At 38.5% G+C, this 24,384-nt stretch overlaps 3 protein-coding genes across 6 annotated transcripts in view; all 3 read left to right on the top strand.

Moving 5' to 3' along the window:
- The window catches only part of LOC147338815 (nuclear receptor-binding protein-like), a 14,133-nt gene extending 9,478 nt beyond the window's left edge, over positions 1-4,655 (top strand). The window contains exons 16-18 of the mRNA XM_086282942.1: positions 1-9; positions 2,109-2,164; positions 2,450-4,655. The exon at positions 1-9 is cut by the window's left edge and continues 55 nt beyond it. Coding sequence (XP_086139068.1) covers positions 1-9; positions 2,109-2,164; positions 2,450-2,509 — 125 coding nt within the window. The 3' untranslated portion in view covers positions 2,510-4,655. The remainder of the gene's footprint in view (positions 10-2,108; positions 2,165-2,449) is intronic.
- Positions 4,656-4,791: 136 nt separating this feature from the next.
- On the top strand, positions 4,792-11,315 carry krtcap3 (keratinocyte associated protein 3). Of its 2 annotated transcripts, none has more exons than XM_086298661.1 (6): positions 4,792-4,961; positions 8,558-8,742; positions 9,384-9,443; positions 9,547-9,744; positions 9,869-10,003; positions 10,254-11,315. In XM_086298661.1, exons 1-6 carry the CDS (start codon positions 4,949-4,951, stop codon positions 10,323-10,325), a joined length of 663 nt encoding a protein of 220 aa, XP_086154787.1. In that variant the 5' UTR covers positions 4,792-4,948; the 3' UTR covers positions 10,326-11,315. The 2 variants fall into 2 exon arrangements, with proteins under 2 accessions (XP_086154787.1, XP_086154797.1); XM_086298671.1 differs by lacking the exon at positions 4,792-4,961 and adding an exon at positions 7,211-7,408.
- A 545-nt stretch (positions 11,316-11,860) lies between these two features.
- LOC147338817 (frizzled-3-like) overlaps positions 11,861-24,384 on the top strand; it is a 32,465-nt gene continuing 19,941 nt past the window's right edge. Inside the window, exons 1-2 of one of the 3 annotated variants that reach the window (XM_086283189.1) lie at positions 11,863-12,001; positions 12,925-13,771. In XM_086283189.1, the coding sequence (XP_086139315.1) occupies positions 13,346-13,771 (426 nt within the window). In that variant the 5' untranslated portion in view covers positions 11,863-12,001; positions 12,925-13,345. Of the gene's footprint in view, positions 12,002-12,924; positions 13,772-18,040; positions 18,106-24,384 lie in introns of those variants that run through there. The other 2 variants (XM_086283269.1, XM_086283351.1) reach the window with 2 other exon arrangements.

The following is a 24,384-nucleotide window of genomic DNA, read 5'->3' on the forward strand; positions in this document are numbered from 1 at the left end:
TGTTACCTCGTAAGATCAACATATTTCATATCTTATTATCAGTTCATATGACATGGTGACACATGTGTAATGAGCTTGAAAAAGCTCAACGCTGTTGTCGGTCAAGTATAGAAAATTTGGAAGACTTGCTTTATAAACACACAAAAAAAAACAATATTTAAAATTTCCATCAGCTAAACCTTAATGGCCTCTGGTAGAGGTTGTAAACATGTCAGACTTCAGAGTGAGGTTTTTATAAAGAATAAGTATTTTGTCGATAGGTTTGCATTTAGGGTTAATGATAGAATTTCATTTGCATGTATTGGTAAACAAGGTTGACGAGGTTGTAAATATCTGAGTGTGATTTTTATTACTTTTAACATGAAGTATCTGTCTCCACGTGTTTGTACTGAGGCATGTAGGAAAGTGAGAGTAAAGTTCCAGAGAGAGCTTGAATGGCGTCACAATGTATACAGTGTGCATGACTATTTTAGGCTGGAAGACTAGCTGTCGCTTGTGTGTCATGAAAATCTTGTGCTTGATTTAAAATTTTATTTGACGTGCTTTTATTAGATGGTTGCCTTACTGGCTTTACAAATGCTGAAATCTGATCAGTCTTCATTATGGAAAAAGAAAAGGGTTTTGTTTTTGTTTTTTTAATTTTGCTAGTTTTTGAAAGACAAGTAGAAGCTTGAAGGGAGGCAAATGAGAATATAACATACAACTGGCAGTGTGATCTGATCTAATGCACATGCACAAACAGGTATGGTAGGCATGTGTAATGTTGCAGGCGTGTGGAGAATGTCAGGCCTGTGAAAGGCTGCAGCTGACAGCTGTCACCTCCTGTGTCAAGATCTGCTCATTTCTTCCCGGGCTTTCATCCCCCTGTCTCTCATTTACAGACTCAGTTTGTCACAGACTCAGTTTGTCACATACTCAGTTTGTCACATACTCGCATGCATTCACTTTACTCTATCTCTTTAGCATTTTCTGTTTCTCACACCATATGTCTTCTTTTGGACACTTGCACCCAAATGCCACTGAAATACTTGATGAAACTTTACCTCCACGCGCACCCACACTTACTAATCATGCCTTGTTCTTGCAAGCTCTAACTCACATTGAGCCACTCAGATTTCACCACCTTGCATTTTGCATGGTTAAATCCTGCTACAACATATATACAAGTAAAGCATGTTTACATTAAAGGTAAATGGGTGCTAATTTTGTTAAATGACTTAATACCAGACCACAAGGAGCAAACAAGTGAGGAAGCCTCACCCTGAACTTGAATATCAAGCCCCTCTTCATGTAGCTGGGGCCCATGGGTGTGTTTGTTAATGTCAAAGTTATTGGATCCTCTATCTCCTCCTGCAGCTTGTGTTGTCCCAGCCACATTCCTGGTATAGTTATAAATTGACAGCTGTGTTATTAAAAATTGACAGACCATGACAAACCACACAAAGCACAGAGTAGTGCAGCCACTATAGCGATAATGGAAAAAGTTTCAAAACATTAGGTTATAACCAAACAGGTGGTCTTGGAAGGAAGTAGGCAACAAAATTTGTGATAATACTTTGTTCTGAACATTTTACCAATGTCTTAATGTATTCTGAGCAACCTAGCAATTATGTAAGCACCTTTATCTGACATTTTCTGCCAGTTTTTAGGTAAACAGTGTGTATAGTCGCATATTGCTGTGAAAAAGAAAGAACGGGAGTAGATGTTGACAAACTAGATAAAACTAGATTAGATTTGTTTTTGTTTTTTATGGCTGTAGAAAGAAGAGTTGGGAGATACTAAGACTTCAAAAAGAGACAAACATGGTTTAACAGTTTTTGACCTGGCAGAACCACTTTTGTCCTTTTCTTCTAATTTGATAAATCTCTTCCGGCCCCCTCAATACTAGATGCTTGTTGCCTTATAACATTTAAAATTTGCACAGCCATACCACAAAAATGTTTTAGTGGTGCAAAGAGCAACCAGAGTAGTTGTTGTTTTTTTAATTCATCTTATGTGGTGTGTGTGTGGGGGTACTTAACACTTTTATTAGCTTTAGCTTCATGGGTGTGTGTGCTGAAGTTGTGACTGTGAATTACTGTTACAAACTACATTGGTATGTCTTTCAGATGAGAACTTTCAAGACTTGTCCGTAGAGTTGGTGCAACTGGGCTTAATCAGTGAGGTGGGTTTTTTTTTCCTGTGTTTAAAAAAAAAAAAAAAATCAGTGTGTGTGTGTGTGTGTGTGTGTGTGTGTGTGTGTGTGTGTGTGTGTGTTATTTCCAGTGTTTGAAAGTGGCAGCTGATCATTATTAATATACTCTCCCACACGGAGACATTTTTTTTTTTTTTACTTTTTTGACAACATTTCTTACTTCCTGACACAGTTTCTGTTATATATTTATTTATTTGTATGTATGTGTGATTATAACATCCTGGGTTGTTGTCATTGTCTTTATGTTCTCTGCAGGTGGACCAAAACACAGTAGCCATTCAACTAGAAGAATCATTCAACCAAGTTCCTCACTAGCAATGGCTTACCAGACCATCGCTCTCAGCCTTGTTACATGTTCTTTTTTGTTACTCAACACAGTGACTACCTGGTTTGCTTGTTTCATTTTTATTTTATTTTTTTAACGAAGCCTTAAGCGATGATGTGACCAAAGGAGAAGCGATTTCTTACTTCAGGGAATAACATTTCCTAAAAGCTCCCAAATATTAAAAGTAAAGCCAGATGACTCCACGCAAACCTTCAGTAGTAATTTGAAGTTTTTATTTTAAAAGTCAAATACATACACGCCTACAATATGTTCATGCCAGATCCTTTTGAATGATTTGGCTATTAAGTTAGGTATGTCGAATTGCAAGCTAAACTTAATCAGTGCTGGAACATTGATCAAGTTTATCACACTTAGTTGCAGTTTTATATTGAAAGCTACACTTTCCTCACAGTTGTATTTCAGGGCAGGGTGTTTACATAATGATTTGCCTGACCTGTTTGTGTTCTGGGAGGAGATGGTGTAAAACTTCATCAGACCTCATTCTGGCCTTTAAGAGTCACACGGTTTTCTTGCTCCTGTTTTACAGTAGAATCTAACACCTGTTGACAGTCAGCAAAATTGTGACTTGGAGGGAGGTGGAGGGATGCTTTTCCACACCAAGGAAATCTAGAAAACAACTTACATCAGTTTCTTCTCGTTTGGCCCCTCGTTACATGATAGAGCATTCCCACCTCTTTGAATTTCAGTGTTTGTTAGACCAACCAAGTGCCTGTTGCGTTAAATATGTGGAATAGTTTGAAACTGGGTAACAGACACTTGCTTTATTTCACTTGATAGTTTAAAAAAAATCTATGTAATTTAAAAGGCCTTTGGTACACAACAAAATGTGTGTGCATTTCACATTTTGAGAAGCCATCTTACCCTCTTTCTCTGAAAGATGATCTCTTGGTTACTTTAAGATACTGTGAACTCAGTGTTACTGAATTTCTCTTTTATTTTTTTATGGGTTTGCTTTACTGTAGGCGCTCTTGCCTGTAATTCCTTCTTTCATATTGTTTTTATGTTGTTTGGTTTTACCATTTGCTGCTTATTGGGTTCGCACACGGTACTCTTCCCTTAAGTCTTTCAGAGAGACTTGTGTACTAAACTCATCTGCCATATCTTGTAGAGAGATGACCCAGGCTTTTCTTTGTGTGTTTTATACATGTTAATCCGAAATAGCATGTGTTTTTCTTTATTTGTTTACAGCAACAGCACAGACACCACGCTGATAGTCTCAGCCAATACACAACCCGTTGTGTTTCCGTTGTTTTCTTTGCTAAACAGTGATTTTTGCTAAAACTCGGACCTGTTGCATTGAGCACAGACACTTGTGTAAACACCTTTTACATCATACGGGTCTTGTTTAGACCTGTGTTGTGACCAGGGAGTTAATTGTGGCCTTTTTGTGACATTGTGGCACAAAACTCTTTTTGAACTACTGGTACTGCTGTCTGAAAGCTCAAACAATTTAGGAACTTAAACAGGTAGTAAAATTGCTAGAAAAACAACTGTTGCGTACGATAACTTCTGCTGTGCTGGTATTTTATTAAAAATATACTTCTAAGTGTATTGTAACTAGTCTAGCAATCCGATGAAAAGTTGTTTGCGCTTTCAGACTGATATTTAATCCAATGCTGGTTATTGAGCTATAATATTTAAGCTGTACACCTCTCTGTTGAGATGATAATCCAGTGATTTCAGTGGTCTTTTTCACCAAGTTCAGGTCACTATTTTTCTCCCACCTTCTTTTGTACATAAGTGTTCTGTCCTATTCCATTATTTTCCACTGTCTACATGTGTGTTTGTGAACTGGCAAGGTTGTATTTTCCAAAGAGTTGTTCTCATGCCAGCCAGGAGAATGTAAATGCAACACATGTAGAAGTGGTTTAAAAAAAAAACAACCAATGTGATGCACCTGAGTTTTATACTGACTCTCTCTCCCCTGCACCTCTGTTCTCTCTTACTTTTGTACCTTTCCAGCCAGTTTGTGATGAAACTGGTTAATAAGTTATTGTACAGGGTGTGCAGCTTTAGCCAGTTACTCCATGATACCAGCTTTTGGTTATATTTTGAAATTCCTACATTTTGTATTTCAAAGAATACTGGTTCTTACGAATAAATGTGTGAACTGCATCATGACTTTGTGTTTTTGGAGTCGTTTACGAATCAGAGTTTCACAGTTTTGTGCCGGATACACCATTAGTGAGAATTACACACAACAAAGATGCAATGAATAGTCTGAAATGACTGCTGCGCCCTTCCGCGTCCACAGAGGTGCAGATTGTACACAGGTGAGATCGGTGACGTCATACAGGAAGTACTATAGGGGCATACGTGTGGTTTGGAGTTTCTGCTATCGTGCTGTTGAACTGTAGCCCGAAAACTCTGGACATTATTCACAGAAAAACGTCGTTCCCTGCTGAGAGATGTGCACTTTTGGTGAGTTTGCCTGCGATTGTATTCAGGTGCTGTAAAAACCACCGTAGACTGCATAGTAACGACTTCCTCCCGATGTTATTTTCCATCTTACCTGCGGGTATATACCTGACCACCAGGCCTACAGCTGCTGTGTGGATTCATTTGTAAAAGTTTGCCTAATCTATATATTAGCCACCAGTTTCTCTATTGCTTTATTTTAACTTATTAATAGTGGAAATTGGCTTTTTAAACAATCAGAGAAGTGATGGCAACTCGAATAAGTAATCGAGTAAAAGGAAGCACGTCGTTCGTCCGCGCTAACTCCAATCTCTGGCCCAGTGGTCGCTCACAGTTCTTGTTTCACCCGTGTTTGCTGTTACTCGTTATGACGTACAGAATGTATAATAATAATAACTAGAAAAATTTGCATTTCCTGCGAAAATGCAGTGTGGATGCTTTAAAGCTGAAGCTGTATGCAAAAACTAGCTGAAAAGTTGCAGAAATTGTAAAAACTTTGCAGAAGCAAAGGAACTTTGCTAAAATGGAATAACTTAGCAGAACTGCAACATCTTAGAGGAAACATAATACTTGGCAGAAATACAATAGCATAGCAGAACTTAGCAGAAATATTGTAACTTACCAGAAACATGATAACTTCTCAAAAATACAAGAATTTAGGAAAAATAAACTTCTCAAAAATACAAGAATTTAGGAAAAATAGTATAAGATAACAGAAAGAATATATTTAGCCAAAAATACTTAAACATTACGGAAACACTATGATTTAGAAAAATAGTACAACATAGCAGAAATACTGTGATTTACCAGAGACACTGTGATGAACTATGAATATTGTCATTTTAAATTAATACTATGGTTTAGCACAAATACTATCATTTGACAGAAATACTATCATTTGGCAGAAATACTGTGTTTCAGCACAAATACTCTGGTTTAGCACAAAGGAGATTAAGGAGATATGACAATTCGAAAATGCCTCTCATTACAGAAATCAAGCGGTGATTTTGAACAAACTCTCCATTGACTTTCTATGGAGAGTTTTCCGACTTTCTGTTGGTCTGAGGAGATTTGCCAAAATTCTATAAATTCCACAACAATGATAGTGACATTTTCAGAAAGCCAGCAAAAATACCTACGTTTTGATGTATAATTTGTGGAAGTTGAGTGAAATTTGAGCAAGTAGCAAGAAGTTGTTCGGACATGAAGAGAAGACTGCGAAACCTTCAGTGGCAACAATAACAACGCATGTATTTTGTGAGAAATCACAATTTTGCAACTCAAAACTTTAAGAAGCATAAAAGTAAAACGGTAAAAGATTTGAAAAAGCTGATTTATACCTGAATAGCCCAATAATTTGAGACCATTTTAAAGTTTGAATGGTTGTTCTACGTGAAAATATGAGGAAGTAGTTAAGTTTCAAAAACAAGCTAATTTTAGCAGAATTGCAAAGTTTCCCATTCATTTCAAATTAAAGGAAAAAAGCTTAATATTTTAAAAAGTATAATAGTGAAAAATACCAAAAGACATAGCCGTTATTAGCAGAAATAGCAGAATAGTTTAAAATTTGAACGGTGAAAATCGGCTGAAAATTGTGGAAGTAGATCCACGGCGAAAAGTGTACGGAAACACCAAGACAATAAATGTTTTAGTTGGGGGGGGGCAGTTTTCACCACATGTGTATAAAACGCACGAAGAGGTAAATGGGTCGATAAAAGGGTTTAAAAAATGGGTGAGACTTTACAGACATTACATTGTGAAGAGCAGTGTTGGTCAAGTTACTTGAAAAAAGTAATCAGTAACTAATTACTGATTACTCCCCCCAAAAAGTAATCCCGTTACTTTACTTAGTTACTTAGTTACTTTTTAAAAACACGATTTACAACCTGAAGAGGTGATAAAGTGATAGATCTTTCAGCCCAATTCTACTTTTTCTACATAATCCATCATACAAAATGTAATCAAATGGAAAAGTCTCTTTTTAAAACTTGTTTTATCAGTTTTAATCTTTTAACTTTATGCATCAAGCAAAACATTTAATTATATGCAACATTCTCTGACTTGAATAAATTAGTTTAACATTTAAACCTATTTTCTACACATTCCAGCACATAAAATAAAATATTTTTTGTGTTTTCACTCACTCTTTCAAACAGATGCAAGTAAAACACAGCAGAAAATAAATAAAGTCAAAGACTCAGCGGTCCTTTTGCTCTATTTTCACCTGTAAAGCAGGAGCAGGGTAGGCGGAGGGTTACCCTGGTGCAGGTGTGCTGCGGTCAGTTGAAGAATCCGCGCGAGTGTCTCTGTGAGTTTCCCATCACGTCATAGCTACTCGGTGCTTGCTCGGAAGTTTAGGGGTTTTTTTCGCTGTAAAAAGAAGTTTTCTTCCCACGCACGATGGACGCTAATGTTTTTGTCACTTTTTATGGAATCAAACTCAAAGTAAGGTCAGTACTTCCACACTTTAAACGCTGCACGCTCATACTCTCTTCCGCACTCGATATATTATCCATTGTTGATCTGCACACAGCTGCTGTCACCAACGTCGCACTTGCTTACGTCACTGTCATGAGACATTCTCGCAAAAAAAATCACGGTTTTAGTAACGCAGTAACGCAGCGTTCCTACGGGAAAGTAACGGTAATCTAATTACCGATTTTGCAATAGTAATCCCTTACTTTACTCGTTACTTGAAAAAAGTAATCAGATTACAGTAACGCGTTACAAGTAACGCGTTACTGCCCATCTCTGGTGAAGAGAGACACAAAGAGCTGCACAGCCACACCAGTGTTAGCTGTTTTAGCTCAGATTGTTTTGTCAAAAGAAACCGCATTAACATTAAACATTAAAGTACTTAGTTTGTCCACCAGAGAGAGCTGACAGGTTGATTAACTAACTGATTTATCGGCTTTGTATGCATATTATCCAAGTCATTTATTTATAAATATTTTTTTAATTGTGAAGCTGTAAAAAATGTAAATAATTTATATACTACAGTTAAAAGCAGGTTCTCTGACATAACTGTGGACGAGTAATACTCAAAGGGTAGGTTTAATCTGAATGCCACGCATACAACAAAAGGAATATATACATGAAGTAATGAATTTGCTAGCTAGAAAATAAAATAGTTCACATGTAATAGAATCATGTAAAATTAAGTCTGTTAGAATGAGTTTTAAGAAGCAATTTAAAGGAAGTCACTGATTCTGCAAGCCTGATATCCTCAGGTAGGCTAAAGACAAGAGGCCCTGATGACAAAAGTGTCATCTGCAAGTATGCTAATCTGGGGTCAGCGGAAGTAACCCGGGGCCAAACTGAGGCAAGCTTTAAAATAACTGTAAAGATCAATTCTAAAACGTATAGGAAGCCAGGATGGAAGCCTTTCTCCAGGCCTGAGTGTCACAGTAGGTTTTATTCTAGAGATGGTTGTAATTTTAGCAAAACCAAGACTGGACAGCATTTCTATGTGATATAACAAGTCTATTGTTTTTGTATGGAATAGGTAGATTCATCTCCCATAAGTTATATTAACAATCAAACCACCCACTGTTACGTTTCTGTACGTGCCAGTTAGTAATCGAAAGTTTTACTTTCAGATAAGGACAAAGGGCCAAGGAGGCTGATGAGGAAGGGGTTGGCCCTTATAATCATCGGCCATATAAACTTCATCTTTGGCGCCATTGTCCATGGCAGCATTCTCCGCCACATTTCCAAACCTAGCCAGCAAATTTCTACTGAATACACCGTGACCAACATCATCTCCGTCACCTCGGGCTTGCTGGTGAGTCAGTGGTTTTCTTTTTGTGTTTTAAAGTCAACTTGGCACTTCAAATGAGCATGTTGTGAACCAAGCGACATTAAACCTCCAGGAGTTTCTGCCTTCATCAAAACATTTTACTTTAAAGTTTTTATCACACAGAGCTATCTGCAATCACTTTTATATCAGCAGTTCCGCTTGTTTGATGCATGAGAACATCAAAAGCTCACTCGGGTGATTTATTTTTATTTCTTTTTTAACTTTACCTCAGTGATAGTGTTGAGTATGTTTCTAAGCAATCAAGACTGAACTTGCTGATTACAGGAGAGCCGGTTCTTCAAAACAGCTACTTGTCCCTTCGGGGCAGACCTCATTACAATTACAGTCATGTACCACATAAACTTGTTGGGGATAAGAAGATATTAACTTTGTTTTCTTTCATATTTTAAGAGTGTACAAGTAAGACAGGAAGTAGAAGTTACCAGATATTTTTTACTTTTCAATAATGGGCCTAACTTCTGTTAAAGAGCCTGTTTGTTTTAAATTTTAAGTTCTTCTTCTACAGGATTTAATGCATTCATTTAATTGCTGGTAACTTAATAAACCCTGTACTGTGCAAAGGTTAAAGACTGATCTCATCTTATCTCATGATTTGAATGTTACAGAGTATTGCAACTGGGATTATTGCCATTGTGGTGTCAAGGAACCTTAATGTGCTCAAAGTGGTAAGAATTTAATTTGACTTCATCTACCAATATGATCACTTCAGTCACTGACACTTTGCACATCCCCTCATATATGTAATTTCTTTGTACTATCTATTTTCAGCAAATAGGCCTCCTGACTGCATCAATCCTGAATGCTTTGCTCTCAGCAGCATGTTGTGTCGGACTTCTCTTTGCCATTGGTGTCACAATTGCCCACGATGGGAAGGGTTTGATGGTCGGTTGCAGTGACACACAGGTGCCCATCAATGCTCGGTCACCTATTGGTGTCCGATGTCCATTTGATACTACAAGGATCTATGTGAGTTTGAAGTCCCCTTCCCTCAGTGTAAAACATGATTTTATTTTATTTTTTAAAGCATGACATGAGAAAGGATCAACATTTATCTCACATTTTCTCCTTTCCACCACCTCCCATCTCTCAGGACACCACCCTGGCTCTGTGGATCCCCTGTGCAGTGTTTTCGGCAGTTGAAGTGGGACTGTCAGTGTGGTGCTTCATGGTGGGACTGGCTCTCAGGGGGCTGCCACCCTGCAAGAACAACTACATCAAAGAGCAGGTGTGTATCTTTGTGTGGGCCAGATGAATATGCTTGAGGGGTATAACTTTGTTGTGTGACTCAAACATACACACACATACTTGGTCTAAGTCTGACACAGAAGTTATTCATTGTTACTCCTTCTCACTCAGCCATCCTTTAAATAAAGGCTACCTGTAGACATCCGCGCTCACTCTGTCATATTGCAAAAACCAAAACCGCTCATACTCGTCTCATCATGCCTCGTCTTTTGTGTCATTCTCTGTTCTAGTTGGAGGAAGAGGCCCAGTGCTCTCCTCACAGCCGACACCTGATTGGAGAGCGTGCGAATTCCGAACTGTAACTAAACAACAAGTAGCAAGCACATCTAAGAAGGCTAAATCCCAAAAAGCATGACTGCATCTCTGCACAGACTGAACTATTTCTTCTACAGTCATTTAGGGTAGTGTTACTCCAGTAATGTAGTGCAGGAATGGAATGAGTTTACTACAGTTGGCTGCTCACAGCTCCACTTTGGGTGCCTAATTAATGTTAATTTAGTGAACACATCACAAAAAAAAAAACCCTATTGACTGATAGGATTCAGCGTTCATGCCAATGTAAGAGACAATATATACAGGTACAAAGTAAGATATAAAGAATGATTTCAGTCCTGTACCCCTACTTGACTGTTTGGGTTTTAAGTGTGCCAATACGATGAAACCTTTGTTCATGAAGGAAAAACCAGCAACAATGTTTTTAGATTAACTCAAGTATGTTTTAGCATGTATGCTTATTTCAGAGACATATAGCTTTTCGCAATATATTTAGTGTTTTACTGTTTGTACAGATGAATTAATCCACTGTGCTGCATTTAAGATGCCTTCAGCGGACCACAGAAAATGAAGTCTTGCTGTTTATGCAAATTGGAAACCTATGATGAAGATGTTATGTAGATTGGAAATTTGTTGTATTGAAAGATAATTGTAAAGGTAACTGAAATGAGCATCTTGGGATGGAGAACCCTATTTGCTTGCTGAACATGCCATTGGTGTGGTTGTATTGTATTTAATATGCATTATAAAGTGTTTTTATATATTCTTTTTCTAATTACATTATTATTTGTCAGCTTTTTGCTTAAATTCTGAGAAAACATGTTTCAAAGAGATTTTAAACTAAAACTGTAGTGAGATTAAATTGAGTATGCTTTTTTTTAAAAAGTAAACTTTTTATTGGTGGTCATACATTTGAAGTAAGCAGTAATCATTTTAAGTAGTGTCCAGAATTTTTTTAAGCCCATGCATTTCACACACATACTTTATTCTGTATCAATTAAACATAATGTGGACTTAAAGCTGTGTGCTTGGACTGTCTTTGTGCATTTAGAGTACTCTGGTTATATGTTAAGTAGTGTTATATTAGGAGCTGAAAGCCAGAATGTGGGCCAGCAGTCTAAGCTGCACACACTGACTCAACGACAGAGGGGATCAGATCAGATCAACCATGAAACGGTTAATCTACTGGCATGTTCAATTGTGTGGAAGGGAATCATAGCTCACTAATCCTGAGGCTATCGGGGATAAATATTGACACTGTGTTGACTGATACAATCAAAACAAATCTGCGTGTGTCACACCGGACACATAGGCTTATATGAAACCACGAGATTAACACGAAGAGTAATAATCTTTGTTGTTTGTTAGCTTCATGTTTGAATTGTGGTGAATACAACAGTTTAAAAAAAAAACTCATTACAATTCAGATTTTTTTTTTAAATTTCAATGCATTTTGTTTCTAAACTTAGCATACTGTCTTCATGAGGTGTTTTGTACCATTTAGTTCTACATCTGCAGAAAGCCCACACGCACAGCCTCCTGTGGGGCCAATTTAGTCGAGTCTTTGCGCGGTCACGTCGAATCCGCGGTCCCGACATGTCGACTGCGCGCCGCAGTCAAACCAGCTGCAAACAGGGAAACAAACGAGCTGCTGCAGTGAACGGAGCCGGTGGAGCAGAGGACCGCTCGGTGTTTTACACACAAGGTAAATCATTTATTACTGTGATGTTAGACCGTAACTGTGCTGCCGACTCATAATTGAGTGTTCACGAGCAAGGCAGGCAGACTTCAAGGAAAATGCGTTAATTAGAGGAAGCGCCCTACTGCTGCTGCTGGGCTGAAGACACTGCGGTGACAAACGGATTGATAAGCTGTGATCCTGGCGTGTCACCACCGTGTGAGCGCTTTGCCTTAACGCGGCGAAGATGCCGCACTGAAGCCCACCTTTAAAGATTTGTTCCCCCCTTAAAAACAGCCAGCTTTTCCACCCGGCGTGGAGGAGAAGGAAGCTAACGTTAAGGGCAGTGCCCCACGGTTACACAGGTGTTCGCTTGAAGTAGTTACCAATTTAATAGCGATAACGCTAGCTAGCTATGAGCGTTGAAGCAAGTTAGCTCGTGCCTAACGACCGACTGGGAGCAATTCACGCACGTGCGAATTAAAAGGCGCGATGCTGGGTTCTGCTTTATTTGAATGATGCGTGTCTGAAGTTTACTGTGTGCGCGTGTGAAACATCGCAGGTGTGCGTTACTGTTGCCCGGCCAACCTCTCACAAACACTGCAGTGGGGGCGGGGGGAGTGTCAGATGTTCTGCAGGTGTAACGTTCGCATTAGCGGCTTTGAACGAGAGTAACTACCGAGGTTTGCTTTGAACGTGTTTTCAGTTGTCTGCAGCGTAAACACACTGACAGAACACTCATAGACGAAAATCACTAAAAACACAGAGACAAGCCAAGACACTATCTCTAAATTATACTATCACTCATTGTGTCAGGAAAACACAACAATCCTGCACATATTAGTGGATTTTATGAGATATTTAAACCTCGACGCTTGTATAGAGTAGGGTGTGGCTGGTGAGGGACAATACCAGATTTTAATTAAAATCTTTGTATTTTTATTCTGCAGGACCTGCTTGATGGATCTAAACCAGTGTGGCAATTTATTTTTGAAATAACAAAATTTTCTCTGGCTAATGAATTAAAAAACAACAACAAAACAATTCCATGTTATTTGTCATAGAAAGGGTTGGTTTGTTCTTTGAAATGTGTCTGGAAATGAATTAAGAAGCTGAACATTTTCAAGGGCGAAAGAAGAATAAAAGAGACCTCCAGCAGAAGGCTGAGAGTGGGACATACTCTCCGTTTGGAGGTGGGATTTGTTTTTGACAATGGAACCATCAGGAGGTGGAGGAAAATCATATAATGATTTTTAAGTGACAGTTCAGACCCAGAAGAGCACATACAACAGTTGCCGGCAAATGTGAAGACTGTGAGAAAGAGCAGCACCATACGGGAGCGTACCCATTTTGTGGATTTTTCGTTCTCTAATGTGGATCTATTGCTTTAGCACCACTACTGGGACAAAAAATGGACCTATTTCCTTCACAGATTGCCTGTGTAATGGTTTACTGCATTATAATATCATTGCTCTGAGATGCTGTGGAGAAATGTCTACATTTAAGATGCAAACACCTCTTGGAAGAGGATATGTAAGAAACACCTTTCCAAAAACTGCAACGACTGATTGCATACTAAGGTTTCCAATCCATTATTTCTTCATGCCTGTCTTCCTGCTGGTCTTCTCCCTGGTTACACCTGCCTATGCCATTCATGTGGAGTCCATCGAGAGCCACAGTGAGTTTACCTGTGAGCCCATCAGACTGAGAATGTGCCAGGATCTGCCTTACAACACAACATTCATGCCCAATCTTCTGAACCACTATGACCAGCAGACTGCTGCACTAGCAATGGAGGTATGCTTATATATGTGTGTGTCTGTGTGTGAGAGTCCTTCATTTGTGTCACAATACACAGGGAAATTGGTTATCTGATGCAGTAAATTAGAGATTTGAGATTACATGATTTTTTTTTTGTTTTGTTTTGTTTTGTTTTTTTTTTGGGGGGGGGGGGGGGGTTGCTTTTTTTTTTGGTATAGATTGTCCTAACATGTAGCACAGGTCTTGTTGACAAGGTGTAAAATGCTAAATGGCTACAAAGCAACAGCTGGTAGTTTCACACTGTGGTGTGATGTCAGGCTCAGGACAAAAGGATTTCACACACAGTATAACGAGCATCATTGTCAAGTAAAGGTATTTTTGTATGGTCAGTGAAACAAACCAACTTGGGCAGTTTATTTATTCATCCATCTATCTTCCATGTTTCACTGTTTATCTGGAGTCAGATGGCTGCAGGCTAAATGATCTGTGCAGATGTTCCTGTCACAATCAATGTTTCCAGCTCCTCTTGGGGAACCCCAAGGTGTTCCCAGGCAATTTAATGATTTTTATTTCCTTAATCAAAGTATAAAGGAAAATTGTGCATTATTTGCAAACACAACTCTACCCAAATTGTGAACCAAAAACAGTTGTGCAATTTACCTATTTCCTTTATCATCCAGCTACAGTAACACACAGGTACTCTGGACAGTACTGAAAGCCGTTCCACGTAGAGACAGATGATGAATGCATATTGCATTGTCACACAGGCACAGAGTAGTAGCTGAGAGACAAAAGGTGCTATCTGATCCGCTGTACTGCTAACCAATACAGCTTATTTTCATTGTCCTGTCAGTATAAACATTCTCAATAAACACCTCGCAAAATGCAGTCTAAAATGCAGTGAATAAGAGCAGTAATTTTCATTCACACGCTCCATGCATTCACATTTTTCTTTCATATATATATAAAAAATTATTTATTTATTTATTTTTTAATTAATTTTTTTAATTCACTTGTTATAGGCTTTTCAATGTTTGGGATCATTTAGACATACAAACTGGTCAGCTAATATGCACACTATATATAATGAGAATCATGTCACCATTACAAAGTTTTCCTTACATCATACAGGCATAATTAGCAGCAATAAAATATATTTCAATATGGTGGTTATGGAATTTATTTCCAAAGAAATACTTCTTTGTTTAAGGGCATCGGTTTTAAGCAATAGAGTGGCAAAGAGTACTGTGTTACACACTGTCTGAGAGCAATAGTAGACTCACACTATCCATCTGTATCGTGTTACCTCCCTTTCCTACTCTTTTGTTACTCCCGAAGAGCAAGAAAGGTGTTTCTTGGTGACTACACAATTACTTGCTTGTAGCAACTATTTTTTTTAGTACCACAGGCAACATATACCACTGTACTTGGGATGTGGACTTGTTTGGGTATATTAAATTACTTTAGTGCTGCTTAGTAATTCCCTGTTAAAAAGAGGAATGATGAAAAGGATAATTTACTGCAAACAAAAAGGTAAAATCCTTATAGACATGTTCAAGTCTCTTTTAGGGGAAAATTCAGGCCAAGTCGTTATACTCTGCAGTCCTTTGGTCGGTTTGGGGTTTTTACAAATTTCCAGGGCTGTAGAATGAAATCCCATTACACGTGCTGTTTGGCATACTTTTACCCATGTTTTGGCTGCCTTGCAACTGGTGGTCTGTGGTTTAAAAACATGGAACAGTAATGCATACAATCAGTTGAATTAAATCTGCCTCCAGCTGTTCATAGTTGGCGTATTAAATTACCCCTGTTGAAAAGCAGATGAATTTGAAGAAGGCCTATGCTGGCTGTGCTTTTTGCATGTTTAATCTTTGGGGATTTTTATTTTTAGTTCATGTTTAGTTAATATTTTCCCATGTCAAAACAAGATGAATGTCAGGCAAAAGCGCAAGCCCAAATTCTCTGTTTTGCCCTCTTAATATTAGATCAAAGAAAGGGATTTCTGGTGTATTTTATGTCAGGATATGTTGTGCAGGAGACTGTCAGACTCGCTGCTGTCATACGCTTGTTATTTCTCTTTAAAAGAATAAGGGGATTAGGAAAAACAGCTTTATTCTGGATTGACAGAAATGTGTTTTGAATGGATTCTAATACTCCTACAGTCATAGGATTCATTCAGCACATTAAGGAGCATGCAACTGTTTATATCAAGTCAACTCCCAAGCATCATGTCAAAACATGCTGTGTTAAAGATTGTGAGAAGCGTCTGTTGTTGAACTTGATTTGACCCAGATGAAGGAGCCAAGTAACTGACACCCTCAGTCTCCCTGCAGTCATGGAAGAGACAGCTTTCTGAAGATGGTTGAGTAGCAACATGAGCCCTGTTAGCTTCCCTTCTCTGGTCTGCTGTGACCAGGCATGGTAGTCCTGGTGGGATCCCTGGAGGTAATTTAATAATATCTCGTTGGACACTGGCTGCATAATACAAACGTGTGTGCTCACAGGGATATATATGCATATGCTGGTGTTTATGGGCATGTGTGTTAGTGCTCAGTTTGTGAGCCATCTTGAAATTGCATTTGTACTTTATTTGGTAGTGATTACAATTTTTGATTGTGTGCTTTGGTTAGTCTAGTATCGTGATATATAAAACTGGAGTACCAGAACTTGATGGTGAATTTTGTGTTGCATTTCCACTCCTCAAATGTTCCTATTGTTCCAATGCTGGCATCCTTATTTGAAAGCTATAACGTGTTGGCACATTAAGTCATTTTACAGACTCTATGAAATTCTTAAAATTTGAAGTAATAAACACAATTTCTGCAGATTCTTGAGTGCCCACATACCTTACAGCCACTACAGCTTTTCTCTTTTCCAAGAAAACCCTTACTGGGATGATTAAATTACCCTGCCATTTGTGTTATAGCATTATTAGTTGAACTTTCTGCTCTCAGCAGCTGTTCACCAGCAGCAAAACAGTGGGGTAAACACATGAATGTTCTTTGTCTGCATAATTATATTTATACTAAAAGGATGCTTAAAGAGAGAATCCCTGGGCCAGTTTACCATTTTCTAGCTTTACACCAAATTTATTGGGTTTCTCTTTCTTTTGCCTATGCTTCACCACTCCAAGTAGTTTTGTGAAATGTAACTTTGTAGCTTTTGTGTAATCCTTCTGGCAAACAAACTGCAAAGACCAAAGAGAAAACTGGGGGTCTTTTTTGGCACTTGAAGAGGTTTTAAGGCTCAAGTATCTGCCTAATTTGGCATTTTCCTTCCTGCATAGCATCAGTACATTTTAACAAAGATTAGACGACCAGAACTAGTTCTGGTTTCAGGCTTTTGCAAGAGTTCAGAAATTATTTAATAACTGGACAAGTAGAAGTGATTCATTAAGAAGCATCATCAGGTGTGTGTCCATTTGGGATTTTTTTTTCTTGTAACAAAATGTAAAATAAACAACTGCTGCCAAAGCTGCGTGAAGCACTTCAGATGCCTTAATGAAACTGGAGCCATTCTAAGCAGCTGTTGTAGTCATTTTTTCGGGTCAAATCACATGATGAATGTTTTCTCTGCCTCAGTGGCAAAGCTTTCGTGTCTTGGCTTTCTTGCAAAGCAGACAAGCAGTGAGCTGTCATGTTATGATCCTGTCTGTTGTCAGTCAAGCTTCTCTGAGTCACAGAGCTGGATTTTAGAGACATTTTTGTATTTGAAATGGTCCTCTGTTGTACATTCGGAGAGTCTGGAGACTTGATTGACGCTGAAAATATAACCTTTTCCTTCCTTTTTAAGTTAAAAGCAGAGCCGTAAAAGGATCTTCCCAGAATGTGTTCATGATAAATCCAGGACACATTTATTTAGCGCTTCATTGACAAGCTCTAAGTACTGATCAGTATGTTTCATGTGTATAATTGCTGAGCCTGGCTAAGGGCTGATTCAACTCCAGCATTTCCTGTTTGAGTGTGTGTGAGAGAGGGGGAGAGAGAGAGGCAGAAAGAGGGGAGGTTAACCGCGCCAGCTGTCATCTCTCACTAGTGCTAACTAACTGCTAATCTCTCGCTCAGTTCCACAATGATGACATTGAGTCCCACAGACCGTCGGCCATCCCATCTGCCACAATAGTCAATTAAACATGATCAAACTTGATGGGAAAGTCAGAATATAAGGAGGGTTTTTTTTAAGAGTAAGGAGATGAATTTTAAAATGGGAAAAGGGTGCTTGGGTAACAAATGAAAATATTTCATTGGGAGTGTTGTTGCATGCGCTCACATGTTTCCATGCTTTTGTGTCTGCATTGTCACTTAGGAATCCAATCTATACTGTCCATCTGCCGCAGCATGATAGGGCTCCCAGACGACGTGGTACTTGAGGTCTGTGCATGTTAGACACAGTTCAGACATATGACATCACAGGGATTGAGTATCATCACTAAGAGATGGAAACTGATAACATGGCTCTAACTTAATCTGGGGTTTTCCTTAAAAGTGGAGATTTATTTCCTGAAAAAGTCTCCCTAAAATTACAGACACGTTATAAATTACAGGGAAAAACAACATCTGCAATCTTAGTAAGGTGTTGGGTTACCATTTGCTGCCCGAGCTGCTTCATTGCACCAGTGATGAAGTCACTACCCGACCATCCTTAGGTTTTTAACTGGGTTGAGCAGTAGTGACTATGAAGGGCAGTTCAAATTCTGGCTTTACATATTAAGGCTTTTTTGACACTCTGTCTCTATGTAGGGGGCATTGATAACCTGCAAGAGACTACTTCCACCATTATAGAAATGTTTCATTATTAAATGAAAGTGATCAGTTAGAAAAACATTTTGCTTTCCAGCGAACCTTCACATTGAGGGGACAAGTGGAACCATCCCATAACAGACCCACCAGATCCCCTTACTGAAGCAGTCAAGGCTGGGATTATATTTGCTTGTGGACATACAGGGGGACAGCTGTGGACACCACAGATGAATAGTTGTTTTCATAACTGTTTTTATGCACACTCGGAGGAGACATAAATTGTTGGGGAATTTTAGTGCATTTCTGCATTGACAAGTCTGCGTGGTCATAACAGATTGGGCGGCACATGGATGTCTTCTCGTTTACCCAAGCACATCCTCCTTACTTTCAGACATGGAAACTATGACACTGCAAAGTGGGTTAAAACTATATTATTTCTACAGACTTTATGTTGATTTGTATATAGTATATCTGCTGTGGATGTAAAGAAAGGTGGCATGACAGAGAGGATGTTTGGTTGCAGCTAAAGAAAACTGAGCTGGCCATGAAACAGATCTTTTGTTATATATATAAATAAATAACTATGCCTCATAATACAACTGCTGTGCCTGAGGCCGTCAGAGCTCAGATGTCTCTCTGATGCTTGATCAGAGAGTTACCCTTCAAGTTATTAGTTTTGCATTTAATTTTGATGGAATTTAGGTCAGAGGTAATTCACGTCTATCAGCAGTTTTCAATATCAAAATGATTCTTTTTTTTTTACTAAATGTAAAGTTAAAACAAGAAATGTCAAAACACTCAGTCCGGCATTTTTGTTATTTTATAACATGGTCAGTAATTGCACGGTGAGAAGAAGGAGCAGAGTGCGTGCAGCTGACTGTGCTTCATGTTGCCACACTCACAAATTGCCAGACCAGAGTGTGACTGTACCTGGCTTCGGGATTTTTTGGGTGACATAGAACATTATTCTGAGTGGTAAAAATAAATGTGGAGTAATTGCTCTAGTTGCCACTGAAATTCAGTGTAATCACAGAGATGTTACTAAGAATTTGCGTTTCTGAGGTCTGAATATTGAATTACTAGCTGTTGGAAAACATCCATGTTAACTCACTGGGGGAACTTGTCATTGCTGATGCTGCATGAATCAACACACTGTCTGACACAGAGGTCATCAAATGGCCGTGGCTGTGGTGAATGGCTATGGATAATTAATGGATAATGTAGACCTTCTGCACACTGAACACTTAATCTAACATCAGTTTCAGCTCCAGTGCCACAACAATAGAAAATCTTTATCGCCTCTTACCTACTATACCTATTTAACTTTTAATTCTGTCCTATTATTGTAGGGTCTTTACCTTTTCAAAATAAAGCACCTTGAGGCGACTACTATTGTAATTTGTTGCTATGTCAATAAAATTGATATTGATTGCTATTTGATTTATTATAACTGACCCCTGTCTGCCCTGTTTTATTCTGTGATATTGTATTTGTTTTATTGTTTTGTTGTTTTCTTATCCTCCTACTTACATCATCTAATTTTCTTTTTTGTTCCTGTTGTATAGAATCACTTTTAAGTTAGTAAAGCTCATGCAATATCATTCGATATATTTAATTTTAAGAGAGATTTAAAGAAAGCCTTGTTTTACTCTACAGTATAGCATAGTGCATCTAAACCAAAATTATATTGGTCGTTTAGTAGGCTTACACCACAAAATCATGCATTTTGGAGAAATCACTTTTAGGCAGAGAACTTGTTTTTATTTACTTCAGTTTTATTACTCTTCTTAGTATGCAACTGACCAGAAGTCACTTTTCTTTGCTACAGCAAATGACATTTATGAACTAGTGCTGACATCTTAAACGTATTACCGATAAAAGCTGGTGGAGCGTTTTTGGGTTTTTCTTTTTTCAATCCTCAGGGTTATGCAGCATTCAGACTGAGAAGAGAGAGAGGCTGAATAGTTTTCCTAAACTCGTTGCTAAGCACTGAATTCCTTTTAATCCACTGCTGAATCCAGCTTATTTAGACAGGTATTTAAAAAATGTCCAACAACTACTATTTGACTGGAGTTTGGGTTGTTAATATATTCTGTGTAATCTGTAAAACATATATTCAAGCATGAGGTCAGTTGTAAGCTCAAAGGCAACAATAGTGTGAATATGATGAAGTGACAAGCAGGTCTTTGCATACTTAATTATTACGAAAAGATGCTTAAGAGCTTTTCCTATACCACAACAACACCTTTGTTTTATAACCTAGTTCAGGAGGGCAGCCAGTTTGAAATGATCTAATGCTTATATACATGCATCCATGTGGGGTTAAATTCCCATTTTACACCTTTATCATGATACCCTAAACTCAGATGTGGTGAGCAAACATTTGGGCGCATGTGTGCTGCAGAGGTAGTTTAATCCGTTGAGGTCACCAAAAGAACTGGAGGTAGAAGAAAGGGATAAAGGGTTAAAGAAGAAAATATGTGGGGCAGTAGAGCAGAAAGAGAATGTCAGAAACTAAATGGAGGGAAATTCTGACAGAGTGACGGGTTGTGTAAAGACTTTAGACTCTACTGTCTCCGCTGTTTGTGTTTCTCTCACCATGGGGTCCTGTCGTTCAAAATAAGACTGCTCTGTTTAAGAACGACCACACTGGGGCTACCAGGTCCCTGCAACAGAAAGTGTGTGTGTGCATGCCAAATCTAGTGAGTTGGAGGCTTGTTGTGCTTAAGTGCGAGCTGTTTTTTTGTTTTGTTTTTTAAACTTTGTGCATATGTGAATACGAAAGAGGGAATTAGTTGTTATAGAAGTGCGTTTGTGAGCATGTGATGGGTTGGTTGAGTTTGTGCTATGCCGTGTGTGTTAGTGTGTGCATGTTCAGAGCATTTGAAGAGGCTTATTACCCTATTCACTCCCCAAGAGAGAGACAGGTCCTCATTCAGTTTAAAAGTTCCTGTTTGTTTCAATTGAACACTTGATTATGTTGCTTGTTCTGACAGTCTATTGAAGCCACCAGCCTAAATGAAGCAATCATTTATTTATGTGCAGAACAAAGGCACTGCCTGGCCCTGTTTTTTGGCACAATGTTCCCATCTACATAGTTTCCACTATGCTTATTCACCCTCACAATGCCTCACAATGCTTTGTAAAGAAAGATTTAAGGAGAGATTGGAGAGATTTTCCCGTTTCTCAAACGCTGCTCTGTACCCTGCTGTAAATATAGTAAAACAGATTTTTGCAATGAAAATAAGAACCATAATTGTTTGAATTCCCTAACCTAATAACATTGTCTGTGTGTTACACCAATAATGCTGTTTTAAAATGAAGCTGAAAAAGTTTTAAAGTATCAGGCAAGAAAGAAAAAAAAAAGAAAACCGTATTGCCTAACAATTATCATTCTCTTTTTAAAGGACTTCTATCACCTTTACCATAAGGTTTTACATTTTTATAATGATTTTGTCCTTTTAATAAAAATAAAAAAGGCAATAGTGTAATCTGTAATAAGCTAAAACATATAAAATCATTTTTCCCCTTAAATCCATCTTTCTCCCCCTTTCTTTCCATGTTTATGACAACCATCTGTTGTTTCTTCCAGACCTTCCAGATGATTATGTAATATCAGCTTTGGGGTACTTGCATGGTTTGTGTTGGGGGAAAACTCTGTAAAAAACCCAGGAGAAATAAAGACACAATGAGACAAAGTTACTTTCTTTATCAAACGTGTACACGGGTGAGCTGCTAAGAACAACTCACACCATGCACAGTGGCTTGGTAATTTTTATAGGCACAGAGCACAGAGACAGTGAGAACAGGATAACAAATAATAAACAGATAAAATAAAACAACTCCATATATGGTGCTAGTCTCGTCAGCAGAGAGCTAGGGAAGATAAAACAATCTAAAACAATATGTCCCAGAAACAAGATGTGTTTGCTGGGAAAGTCTAAAAAGATAATTCTAAACTAATCTAACCATAGGCAGAGGGCAGACAAAAGGCATCTTTGTACATTTAAAAGAAGGTAAAGAAACATAGAATCATTTTTCCTGTAACAGTTTGTTAATCCATCACCTCCACTGCATGTATGCCTCAGTGCACATCATCCTATTTCTGTGTGTGGGTTCTGTACTGAGGTCTATCAGTTCAGTTGACATGTTTCCCTTGGAAACACATTAATATAGGTTATCCATGTCTTATGGACTTAATCTGAATGCATGACCCAGCTACAGAACTGTGTGTGGAAATGTGTGTGTGCAACTAGCGAGAGATATTTAACCCAGCTTCACACTAACATACACACATACACAAACACACCAGCATTGATCCCGTTCTCACGCAAAGCCACTCAACACGAGGCAGCTCTAGTGTTTTCAGCTCACTGCAGGTCAGCATTAAAAGCTCTAGCGCTACTAATTGTGCACTTATGTGAGCCACATTCAGCTCTCAATCCTCCAAAAATAGCTCTCTTATACATAAAATATATACAGGATTATTGAATAGTTTTGTAACTATAAAGAACAACTGAACTGCTTTTCAGACATTCTACCATGTTTTGTCATAAAAAGTACGCTTGTGTGTATTGCTGCCTATAGAACTACCAACCTACAAAAAATTGTAGCCTTTTTTTTATGCGCACTTTTTAAAAACTGAATGGTATAAAATAATTTTTAAAAAAGCATGTTCTAAGATCACATACTAATGCTAACAAGCAATAACTTGCACTTCGCTTCTGTTTGCTGTATTTTCAACCTCAAAATTCCACTCAATCTGATACCAAGTTAATCCCTCTTCCGCTCCTTCTTCTCATTTTTCCAGGATCTTTTAGAGGTCAGCGTCTTTTACATTGCTGTATCACTTGTAATCAATATACCTGTGCTGTGATCATTATTGTTTTTTCTGCTTCTATGTGGTGTTCTCATGTACATTTTTTTTTAATTAATTAAAAAAATGCACTGAAAACAATAGTAAACAGAACAAATGAAGGCAGTGAACAAAGAAACAATGGTTTTTCCTCTGGCGTGGTAGTTTAAAATAAACACAGGGCATTCATGAAACAGGATATTAACAGAGGTTTTTATGTAGTTATGTGATTTAATTGCACTCTGAGGAATGCTCATACAGATGCCTCATAATGACAATAATTTATTACACTAAACATGAACTTCAAAATGTCCATCCATCCATCCATTCGCTTCCGCTTATCCTTTTCAGGGTCGCGGGGGGTGCTGGAGCCTATCCCAGCTGTCATAGGGCGAGAGGCAGGGTACACCCTGGACAGGTCGCCAGTCTGTCGCAGGGCTAACACACAGGGACAGACAACCATTCACACCCACATTCACACTCACATTCACACCTAGTGGCAATTTGGATTATCCAATTAACCTATCCCCACAAGTTGCATGTCTTTGGACTGTGGGAGGAAGCCGGAGTACCCGGAGAGAACCCACGGAAACACGGGGAGAACATGCAAACTCCACACAGAAAGATCCCGGCCTGATGGTGGAATTGAACTCAGGACCTTCTTGCTGTGCGGCAACAGTGCTAACCACCGTGCCACCGTGCTGCCTTCAAAATGTATTGTTTTAAATATATACACTTATATAAATATATTATTCAAATGTATATGTTCTGCAAAATATCAAAGATTATCCAGATGCTAGAAATTTATTTTTTTCTCATACTCAAAACATAGATGCAAGTTGTAGCAGATGGATGCACAGGCGGCTTAGATGGTGTTAGGACATGTGTGGGTGATCTTCTTCAGCTCCATTGTCACACTCTTGGCTCCCCACCTACATCTCTATCATTTCATTTGACCCTCTCTCCTACGCTTCTCAGTTTCTTTTGTTCTCACTTTCACACTTTCTCTGTGTCGCTCCTCGTGCGAGCGTTGCTATACTTTCTGGATGGTTCGC

This window comes from Aulonocara sp. 'chitande type north' Nkhata Bay, linkage group LG1 (assembly GCF_057382095.1).
Source record: "Aulonocara sp. 'chitande type north' Nkhata Bay isolate Kocher_YH1m ecotype deep benthic linkage group LG1, A_spYH_male_GT1.1, whole genome shotgun sequence".
NCBI lineage: Eukaryota > Metazoa > Chordata > Actinopteri > Cichliformes > Cichlidae > Aulonocara > Aulonocara sp. 'chitande type north' Nkhata Bay.

What these genes read in the sequence shown, in the direction of transcription:
- krtcap3 (XM_086298661.1), top strand. An exon ending in TTGATACTACAAGGATCTAT is followed by an intron (nt 9,745 to 9,868) that starts GTGAGTTTGAAG and finishes CCCATCTCTCAG; the next exon opens with GACACCACCCTGGCTCTGTG. An exon ending in ACAACTACATCAAAGAGCAG is followed by an intron (nt 10,004 to 10,253) that starts GTGTGTATCTTT and finishes TCTCTGTTCTAG; the next exon opens with TTGGAGGAAGAGGCCCAGTG.